This window comes from Pangasianodon hypophthalmus, chromosome 29 (genome assembly GCF_027358585.1).
Source record: "Pangasianodon hypophthalmus isolate fPanHyp1 chromosome 29, fPanHyp1.pri, whole genome shotgun sequence".
NCBI classification, from domain to species: domain Eukaryota; kingdom Metazoa; phylum Chordata; class Actinopteri; order Siluriformes; family Pangasiidae; genus Pangasianodon; species Pangasianodon hypophthalmus.
The window spans coordinates 12969472-12981224 of NC_069738.1; the positions used below are offsets into that span (position 1 = coordinate 12969472).

The window sequence follows — 11753 nt, forward strand, 5'->3', positions numbered from 1 at the left end:
ATTTATGTTGGACTTTGAAGGTTTTCATTTGATGTGCCCTTGTATTTTAAGCAGTTAAAAAACATTAGCGATGTATTTGGCAAACACACACACACACAATACTCAATCAAATGTTTGGAAACGGAAATGTTTTCTTTATTTTTTCCTATTTCTCATATTTTAGAATAATAAGGAAGTTTTTAAAACAATGGACAGGTAAAAAAAAAAAAAAGTGGAAATTTGACTGGGGAACAAACTTTATTTCCCACTTCGCCTTTCAGGGCTCCAATACACATCCTATTCCACCACCCCTTCCTACTCTTTTTCTTTTGTGCTTCCTTCCATCCATGTCCTCTCAGCATATGTCATCATCCTCTTCATCACCTTCTTTCTCCAATACATCCTTTATCTTGTCTATCTCTCTCTCGCAGTCTTCGCACCCCTGCGTCCCACACCTTCCTAACAGCACCAGTCCCTCCGAGTTCATTCCGTCCATCATCACTGCAGGCAGACACTCCTTCCTAGAAGGCCATATGGTGTCAATCAACTTCCCCTCCTGACAGTGCTGAAGAGGAAGGTTGATGGAGTAGATGCTGCCACTAGCATCGGCCATGATTATATCGTCATAAGGGGGAGCGTGATTGGCAGCTTCTTCCAGACGAATACGAGCGCGGTGCTTCATCTCAATCACCATCTTGGTGTAGGAGTTGAGGGTGAAGACAGCAGCAGCCATGCAACAGCTGAAAGAAATCCAGGCCAGACTGGAAGGAAAGGTAGCTGTGTGTTAGCGTTAAACCAAGCACAATGGAGAATATTACTTAGGTACATCAAAAATGTTTAAAAGAGAGGGAGACAAAAAAGATAAAGCTTACGTGAATGACCAGCCGTAGTCCCAGGTCTGCGGTCTCCAGTCTTTAGGACCAATGCTCACAGTCAACTGAAATACTGTAGTGTACATCATATGTGCTACCATCCCCATCATTCCTGAAACAGGGACAATGGCATGGAAATTTACAACAGAAAATAAAAGGACATCATTAAACGTTGCCCAGCATTATACACTACATGGCCAAAATTATGTGGACACCTGATCTTCACGCTAATGTGGTTCTTCGCCAAACTGTTGCCACAAAGTTGGAAGCGTGGAATTGTTTAGAATGACTTGTATGCTGTAGCATTACAATTTCCCTTCACTGGAACTAAGAGGCCCAAACCTGTTCCAGCATGACAATGCTCCTGTGCACAAAGCGAGCTCCATGAAGACATGGTGTGTGAAGGTTGGAGTGGAAGAACTCGATTGTCCTGGAACACCGACTGAACCCCAGACCTCCTCACCCAACATCAGTACCTGATCTCACTAATGCTCTTGTAGCTGAATGAACACAAATCCCCACAGCCACGCTCCAACATCTAGTGGAAAGCCTTCCCAGAAGAGTGGAGCTTATTATAACAGCAAAGGGGGAATAAACCTGGAATGGGATTTTCAACAAGCACATATGTTTGTGATGGTCAGGTTGTCCACAAACTTTTGGCTATATAGTGTATGTTACCTTCATTACCACCACCAAGGTATTAAACTGAATACACAATATCTCACCTGAGAGAACAGTGCAAATGGCAGCAAAGGCATTGATCTTGAGTGCATACATCTCCTTATTTAAGCAAAGTAAAAGCAACTCCATCCACATCATAAGGAATCCCATGGCCAGCAGAGTGATGTACATGAACTCTGAGAACAAGGAGAGCCAAAGAACCCCTGAAGATATAAAAAAAAACTAAAAATAAAAAAAAAACCCAGACATGTAAGACAATGACATTCTTTATTATTGTTAAAAATCCACTGTTAAAAACAAAAAGACCATATTGGTAACCTCATAAACCCATTCTGGTTATATACGGTGGCTAATATATAGTTGGAATCACACGCCTTGTACAAGCACTTTGTAAAATATGTTCGATTGCACCCCTGCTAACTGCCAGGAGTGGTGAATATTACCCGGATACCCTCATGTGTGAATGCAAGCATACAAAAGCACAAACTAACTGTATTTGATATGAATACCATTATCATACAGCCAGCATTTCTCCTCTTGCCTCGTATACATGACGGACATCATGTGCAAATTGTCCTCCAAAGCTGGAGACAGTTAATGGAGTACTAGTCTTCTTGCAGGGACGTCTAGACAGTGGAAATTCCCCATTTGCGTTGAGGGTCTATGCGGTGACCATTGCAGCAAGTATAGATGGAATCTCATAAACTCTTAAACTAACCACACATTTTCTAAAGTTACAAGGCACCTTCAACTCCAAAGACTCTTGTACTTGGGTCCCTCCCCTTATAAGCCCTTGAGGGATGCTGAAGTGAAATGAGTATCTCTACAGAATGACCTTTTTTACTAGCCACCACTTAAGCAAAAAACAGTGGGAGAACTGCATGCTAGGGAGCAGGAAGACTACCAACAAGCTTGTGGATGACCCTGGGGTTTTGTTAACCAATCAACTGACCTAGCTGAGTGTTCTTGTTATGCACAGTACGCACCCTATGGTGCCATTTGGACAGCAGTGATTCAGACCAACTGTTCATCTGCAACAGAGGTAAGACACAATCCCCCTGTCCCCCTGGGGACACCAGGCCCCTAATGTGCCATGTCTCCTCCTTATTGGCATTACTTAGACGCATGACGCTCCAGGAAGTCTGCACTGTAGCTACCTGGGCATCACTGTGCACCTTCTCCAGGTTGTATAAGGCTAACTTCGCCCCTCCCAGACAACCGAGCACAGAGGTCAGCTCCAAACATCTTTCTAGTCAGTCCTAAGGTGGGTTGGTTCTTTGTGGCATTATGGCACATGTTATCCAGGTGATATTTACTGCCTGGAGGCTAATAGGAGTGAAAAATAATGCTAGTTACATATGTAACTGTGGTTCTATGAACACCAGAAAAGCACCAGCAAAACGTGGTGAGAAGGTTCCAAAAGAACGTTGGCTGTATAACAAGAGGATTTATAACCATCACTATGTCAAATAGTCACTTCCTGGTTTTGGTGAAGGTACTGGTAGGCATGCGCATGTACACAACAGGGCATCCAGGTGATATCCACCACCCCTGCTGTTCATAGAAGTATAGTTACATACGTGTTTACCTTGTGCTTCTCCAGGCGTCAATTCAATGAAACTTCGACATTTCTCTCCTGAAACATAACAAAATTACGTCCTGTTTCATTTTAAACCCATTTAAATTGTAATTAAGAAATTATTTTGTTCAATATCATTAGGAAACTGCATAAGGTTAAAATTAAAATGAAAATTTCTGGGGGATTGTACCATTCATGCGACTCTGCAGTTTAGCAAAAGAAGTGAATGCACAGCGCAAGTTTTAAGCAGATGTGCTTTAGTTTCGTTTACTGGTTAATCATGCAAGTTATAATCTAAAAAAAAAGGCATAAAGATTCTTTTCTTCCTTTCTCAGACGCATTTTGTTGATGTACAATTTTATCATTGCTAAAAGTTTTTTAAGTATATCTTTTTTTTGTAATGCTTATGAATTGATACCTTTTTGTATGTACAATGTTGATCTTGTTTTACGTTTGACATAACCACAAGGATACTAATAAAATAAAGATTACAAATTACTTTTTTACTTTCAACCATGGCTCTTTTACTTTAATTAACTTGTCCTACAAGTGTGTAGACCCTGGCAAGCGAGGGGAAAGGAAGTACGCATGTCTCAGTGCTCAGTGCTCGCTGAACTGAAGTGCCCTCGTGTGCGACGGTTTCTCCATGCTCATGAATACATTTGTGTGTGTAAATAAACACAGTTATTAATTATTTAGGAAGAATTAATTCTGATCTTCTTGGAGAAAAAAATAGACAGTCAGAAAAAAACAACGCTCTTACCTTGACCGTTATGGTGTTTCTCACAAGAAAGCCAGAAACCGGTGTGAAAGTATCGAAGCATGTATTTGTCCTCTCCTGTTTCCCAGATATAGTGGACTGCATTGGCCAGCTCCTTTGCCTTCATTAGGGTTTGCTCCTCCTTCTGCTTTGGGGAAATTGTCACATTTGACTCGGGCTTTTTGGGGTCTGGAGTTGGGCTGTCTATGTTAGGGTTTGGAGTGGAGATAGAGGGGGAAAAATGTGTGGAACACACAGAGAAGGTTAGCTTTTCCATGTCACATGGTCCAATTTGAACATTTGAACATCTACTGTACATAGTTCTACAGGTTTTCCTCTACAGAGACATGCTTCCCTTTTGCACGCACTATATCTAAACCCATCCATTTTCTGTACCGCTTATCCTACACAGGGTTGCAGGGAGACTCTCCCAGGGGACTCGGGGCACAAGGTGGGGGACATCCTGGACAGGGTGCCAACGCATCATAGGGTACAATCTCTCACACACCACTGACAATTTAGAGATGTCAATCACCCTACAAAGCATGTCTTTGTATTGAGGGAGGAAACCCCAAAACAGGGGGAGAACATGCAAGCTCTGCACACACAGGGCGGAGGCGGGAATCGAATCCCCACCCCCGGGGGTGCGAGGCAACAATGCTAACCACTAAGCCACTGTGCCCTCCCTGAATAGCTACACTGTTCCGTTTTGTTCCACTACAAAAAATACATCATCTTGCTCAAGGGTTCAACAGTGACAGTGCAGCAATGATGGGGCTTGAACCCTCAACCTTCTGAGCAATAACCCAGAGCCTTAACCACTGCCTAGTGTGAGTTTTGCAAGATATATTTATGTTTTTAGTACAGATGAGACCCACCCATCCATTTTCTGTACTGCTTATCCTAAGCAGGGTCACAGGGAGCCTATCCCAGTGGACTCGCAGGGGACACCATGGACGGGGGGCCAATCCATCCAAGGGCACAATCACACACATTCACACGCTAAGGACAATTTTAGAGATGCCAGTCAGCCTACAGTGCACATCTTTGGACTGGTTGAGGAAACCTCCGAAGCATGGGGTGAACATGCAAACTCCACACACACACACACACACACACACACACAAACATGTGAACCACTAAGCCACCATGCCCCCCAACAGATGATATATGATTATTAAATGATGTTTAAGAATCCATTTATAAAAATGCAGCATCATAAATACATTAATGGAACCATAAGTCTGAATAATTAATACTTATAAATCGGTGTATAATGCGTTATGAGCATAGGCATTGAAAAAGCAAGTGCATCACTTAAAAGTAATTATAAAAATAATATAAACGTAACTATAACTTGACATATAGGTCTTGATGTGTCTTTATAAATGTATTTATAGAACAGTAATATTTGCTGATAAATAATTATAATTGGGGCTATAATTCACTATGATCATGGGCTTCATAGGAAGTGTTGAAACGCCTCTACAGAACCATAAACACTGGCTGATTTTCCCTCCGTGCAGCTTGAATCCTTCTTACCAGTGGTAAAGGGCTGGCTGTTGTTCTGGCCACAGTTCTTCATTTTCACAGGAGACAGGCAGAGAGGTTTTACCACTTTGTGTGTCCCCTCACACCAGTAGGAGGTGCAGAAGGCCAGTACAGAGAGAGTCAGGGCCAGAGAGGTTAGACAGAGGGACAGCAGGGAGCGGCTGCGTCTGGACATGCGCTTCAGCATAGTGAATGTATGAATGAACGAAAGAGCAAGAGTGTGCGTGAAAAAAAAAAAAAGAAGCAAGTGTACAATTGTGGCTACACCTGAATAAAAAAATTCAGGAGGTGAACACAGGAAAGAGGAAAGAGGAAAGATCTACAGCAAGAGCTACGAGGGAAGATGGAGAGAAAGTGTTAAGGATGAGATGATGATGGGAGGTGATATGAGGAGAGTTTTCTAGGAGTGGAGGAGTGCTCTGAATGGTGGAGAGAGACAAAAATAGAGAAATAATCTCAGTAGCAAGGATCAGCAAATCTGTGGAAGTAAAACAGAGGATTTAGAGAGTGAGGACAAGAACAGACAGAAGAGACAGATGTGCTTAGATGACAACAGGCTTTAGCGTGTCTTCAGGTGGACGGATGCTGGACTAAATAAACATGCCATCCATAAGTAGTGGTTTAAAGCATTACAGCTTTTCTCCTTTGGATACACACTGTAACTGAATGATTCTTATGCTAAAATCCCATAATCCCACAATATTCCTTCACAACAATAAACATATTCTTGATGTCAACATTGTTTGTACTTCTGCATTCATTTTGCAAAAATCTACACACACTTCTGTTCTGATGACATCTTTTTTTTCTTCTTCGCATCCTTTGAGTGATCAGTTTCCTTGAGAGATTAAGGTTTTATGTGTTTCATATGTGATTGGTCCACGTCTCAGTCATCATCGACAATTTCTGTTTAATCCTTCACGCACGATGTTAATCTTTCAGATAAACGTGCGTCTGCTCGGAATCTTTCCGCCTCGATCTTGCTTGGCTGTCAGGCAAAGCAGCTGGACCAAGAGATGAGAAGTCTGAATTCTGACTAGCACAGATAGCTGCTAGTAATATTAGCCCAAATGGTTGACAGACTTTAAATGCGGTTTAGTCAGTGCTTACAAATAATCGCTAATTTGATGAATAGGAAATAATTTTGCTAAAATTTCCCATAAGATATCTATCCATCTATCTATCTATCTATCTATCTGGCTGCCTGTCTAAGTGCTTACTTCTTACAAAGTACATCACACGCCACAATTAAAAGTTTCACATGCGAATGCTAAACTGATTTGTTCACCCTTAGTGTAGTTGTAGTATTTGTAAAAACACGCAATCATTTTTGTACCTGTTTCACAAGAGCCTAACAGCCACTGGATGTTTAAAGGCACAAGAGATGAACTCAATTCCTTTCATTTAACATTAAAATGAACATGAAGCTGCTCAATGAAACCTGGCTGAACCAGCTCACTGCTAGACTTCTCGATATCAAAAACTATCAAAACACAACTGACAGGAAGACAAGGTGGCCTGGCTGTTCATCGCAATAATCTCAAAACTCTAAATCCTCACTGACTTTCATGAAGTAAACTAATTTTATTTTTATTATTATTATTATTATTATTATTATTATAAAGAACCATCTACTGCCTGGTATCTCAATCAGTCCTACAGTGCATAAAGCACCACTGACTTTATGGATTGTCTACTAATACATCCATTTTGATGATTTTTTTGATCAAAAATCAAAAGGAACTTACCTCTTTGACAGACACGACCCAGCTTGTGCTTCTTCCATCATCACGCTTTCTCTCTTTTCACTCTGTCACTGTGTTTTTTTTATCTCAAACCCACCCGGATTCCTTTAATCCATCCTTTAAGGCCATCTGTTCCTTCTGCTCTCGTCTGCTACATCTTCTGCATCACCCTTTTCCTCGGCCTTTCCCTCCAACCAGGTCTCAGTCCCTGGTGAGATGCTTTGTAATGGCTTTATTATTTGTTTATTTATTCATTTATTTAAAAAAAGAGGTGTGTGTGACTTCTCAAGTATCTATGCTACGGGACTCTTTTTTTTTTATTTTACTCCCAACCAGCAACAGCTCAAGCAAATCAGATCTTATATATGATTTTACATGTCAAGGAAAATATTGAGAGGTGTTCATATTTATCTGCTCACTTTTAGTGCATATTGTAGAGGTTTGATTAAAAAAAGAAGAAGCTACAAGAAATGCAACTTTAATTATAAACAAGGAGAGATTTAGGAGAAGGAGAAGCAACTTATAAACATATAAAACAGTCAAGTAAGAAACATTTACATTTACATTTATGGCTTTTGGCAGACGCCCTTATCCAGAGCGACTTACAATAGTGCTTTGAAGTCTATTAAAAATACATTCTGATACTGGCTCACTAGGTCACAAACTAGGAATACCATCAATCCAAAACTCTGTTGGGGAGGTTTTTTTTTTTGTTTGTTTTTTGTGAAAGTGCTAACTTAAGTACTTTATGAAGAGGTAAGTCTTTAGACGTCGTTTGACATCTAGGTGAAGTTCATTCCACCACCTTGGTGCCAGAACAGAGAAGAGTCTCGATGCATGCCTTCCTTGTACCCTGAGAGATGGTGGGACCAGCCGAGCAGTGCTAGAGGATCAGAGGGAGCGTGCTGTGTGTGTGTGTGTGTGTGTGTGATATGATATGAATGTCTTTTGCTCTGATAGTGCACATATAGGCTTTAAAGAAGGTTTACAGTTCCTGAGATTTAAAAAAAATAGTACATATGACAGTAGCATGTACATCTATAAATGCAAATGCGTTTACAGTTAGCCCATGCTTAAAATCGTAAATTACACTATATCTGACCATCACACTCATATGTGTCTATTCCAAAACTATGGGCATTAACACAGATTTAGTCCCCCGTTTGCCATTATAATAAGCTCCATAATAAGCTCCATATAATAAGCCTGGGAAGCCTTCCACTAGATGCTGGAGCGTGGCTGTGGGGATTTGTGTTCATTCAGCTACAAGAGCATTAGTGAGATCAGGCGCTGATGTTGGTGAGGAGGTCTGGGGTTCAGTCGCTGTTCCAGTTCATCCCAAAGGTGTTCAGTGGGGTTGAGGTCAGGGCTCTGTGCAGGACACTCGAGTTCTTCCACTCCAACCTTCACACACCATGTCTTCATGGAGCTCGCTTTGTGCACAGGGGCATTGTCATGCTGGAACAGGTTTGGGCCTCTTAGTTCCAGTGAAGGGAAACTGTAAAGCTACAGCATATAAAGACATTCTAGACAATTGTGTGCTTCCAACTTTGTAGCAACAGTTTGGGGAAGAAGCACATACTTTTGGCTTTGTAGTGTACAGTATACAGTATCCATGCAGAGCTTTCATGATGAAAGAAAATATAATTAGTATCACACCTGACACACGCTTCTCACCACCAGAGGTCACCGTCTCCAGAATATCACTACAGTTAACACTGCACACCTTGCTTGCTTGTTAAGTAGCATACCCAGATAATAAAGAAATCGAGGACAAATATGGCTGTGTTTAGGTGTTTAAGGGCCAGTTATAGCAATGGTGAGTGTTCCGTGAGCCAAAAGTGACCTGAAGTTAAGCAACCACATTTAAAGTTAACAGCATTTGGATTGTGTACGAAGCCATTTTTCTTCAACCTGTCAGACATTTACAGCATCATGATGGCTCAAAACTCCGTACTATCTATTAAAGTGCTATAGTGATTTTATTTGTCAACATCAAAATCAATCAAAATTTTACTTGCTAAACACAAGAATCAAACCTGTTGCAACAGTAACACTGTCTGCTTAGGCTATAACAGGACAAGAGTGGTAAAAAAAAAAAAAATTAGACACACAGACAGACAGAATGTCCTCCTGAAAATAAAAACGTCCCACATCCTCAGTTTGAGTCCCACAGTCCTGCTTACAGCCCACCTGAAGACACGATCATTCAGTCGATTATTTATGAAATTTTAATTATAAACTTCAAAGTTGAAACAACATTTAATCTCACAAACTCATGTGCTTTTCTCATCTGATAAAAGAAGTAGGAGATTTTTGTATGGAAACGCAATAAAATAATAATGACGTCATAATAATGGCCAAATTCTGATCATTCGAAAATTTGATTCGATTCGACTCCAAATAACAAAAACACACGAATCATGCAAATCATATCAGTCATATCATACAAATACACAACAAACAGTGCAGCTACAGTGTTTATTACTCACACACAGCCCAAACCTGGACACAAATCAACACTGCAAGTATTAATTTAAAACTGCGGGTAATAAAGTCGGTTGTATAATAAATTTTACTGAAGTCATTTAATGTAGACTATAAATTTGTAAATTTGATTAGAATAACTCAGGCTGAGTTGTCTGAGATGTCTGCTCCCAAATTTATTGGAAAAAAGACGTGAAACCATAATGAATAAGATCAGTTTTTTCAGTTAATTGTTACTCAGGCCTGTGTGGTTTCAGGCAATGAAATTTGTCATCATTTCTATGCAGCAATTGTGGTCTAATTATATTCATACTAGGTATATAAGGTATATAATGAGCTGCACTGTAGTTCTAGGTGTTATGTTAATAATCACAAGCAAGAATTTGGAACCGGGTTCAAACCCAAAATCCATCCCCCTAGCTATGCCTAACATGCACACACACACACACACACACACACACTTTCACCTAGGGGCAAATTATCTTAACCAATTCATCTAATACCTACCTTTTTGAAGGTGGGAGGAAACCAGTGGACCCAGAGGAAACCCATGCAGACACAGAAACTTCGCCCAGACAGTAATCCGAGCTCAGGATTGAGGACTGGATCTACGATCTACTACCCTGGACCCTGGATCTACGAGGTGGCAGTGCTATCCACTGTGCCACAGTGCCATCCCTTTTAAATACCCAACCTACTGTAAAAACATTTTGAAACTAAGGTACACAAGTACACTAAATTTTCTTATGCTAGAGCACACTTACTAATGATTAATAAACTTCATGCGTGCTAAAATGGAGCAATTATTTCTATGCATAGTACATTTTAATTGTACTTTCTTACATGTGCTTAACTGTGCTAAAATGGAACTTATACAGTATATTACAGTACATTAGGCTGTAAAATATGTAAATTTTAATGTTCTACCTTAATGCAATTCACAGTGCTGGGATGCAACTTGATGCTGTAATTATAGCGAAAGCTAGGGCTGAACGATTTGGGGGCAAAAAAAAAATCTAATTGCGAGTGTTCTGATTATAATTGCCCCGTGTGCTCAACAGGAAAGTATGACATTTGTAAACAATGACTCTTTAATTCAAAATTCTCACGTATGAAATGAACAGTGAGACTTTGACATGGTTCAGTGGTCCTTCTGGACCACAAGTCAGTTGGTTAAGATTATCATTGTCAGTTGGATAAGATTCTTAAAACCATCTTTTGTGTCGGTGTAAAGTGGCACCATATCTTTAGCCAAGTACCTTGTTATGGCGTCTGTTGTTTCGCAGTACCTTTGTGAAGTTTTGTTGTTACTATATTTGAATTCCCTTGTTTAAAGAAATAATTGCAGCCTTTGCGATTTGAAAATTGCACCCTTTCAAATCGTGATTTCGGTTTAAAAACGATTATTCGTTCACCCCTAGCGCAAGCTACTCGCTCTGAATCCCACTGCCTGATGCACTACACAGATCAATGGAGGGATGATCTGCTGTCATAGAATTGTTTTTCCCAGGAGGATTGATTAACGTGAATGGATGACAGATGATCTTTTCAGAGTCGGAAAGGTGGAAACTCTGATCAGCCTGATTAAAATACAGTGCAGGGCAAAGTAATGTTAGAGCGCCATCTATCTGATCTATTCATCTGTCCTTGTTTCAGATTCTGAATCCTGTGCTCTTCTCTCCAGGGCTTCTTTGACCGCAGGCTAGAATGCAAGACACTGTAGATTTCGCAGAGTTGACTGCATGTGTCCTGCAGTGTAGATTGTGCCAACCAGATTTGTTGTCATTCATACACCAAACTGGTGGAGATCTGTCCTTTCCTAGGTGTCTCACTGCCAGGCGCGAGGTTTGAGGTTTGGATCAGCTCTGTCACAGAGGGACCAAATATCTGCAGATTGGAAAGATCACCACCATTTGGTAAAATTGTAGTGAATTGCTTAGATGTGCCATGTGCAATGTTGTAAGACTTCAGCAGGATATCAGCAGTGCATCCTTATTCAGTGTTTAAGCATCATGTACAAAGCTGGATGTAGCTCTTTCTTTGGTGGAGCACCAGTGACACACTGCAAGTGACAAGGCAGACTAAGCTGCAAGCTCGGG

At 40.6% G+C, this 11753-nt stretch overlaps 1 protein-coding gene across 1 annotated transcript; it reads right to left on the reverse strand.

The window, feature by feature from the left end:
• Positions 1 to 249: 249 nt before the first annotated feature.
• Positions 250 to 5891, reverse strand: si:ch211-232m10.6 (uncharacterized protein LOC572203 homolog). The gene is made up of 6 exons (XM_026928355.3): positions 5414 to 5891; positions 3875 to 4075; positions 3121 to 3168; positions 1577 to 1735; positions 852 to 963; positions 250 to 740 (listed from the first exon to the last, which is right to left on the reverse strand). The coding sequence occupies exons 1-6, from the start codon at positions 5607 to 5609 to the stop codon at positions 335 to 337; spliced, it is 1122 nt and encodes a 373-aa protein (XP_026784156.1). The 5' UTR covers positions 5610 to 5891; the 3' UTR covers positions 250 to 334.
• Between the last annotated feature and the right edge of the window lie 5862 nt (positions 5892 to 11753).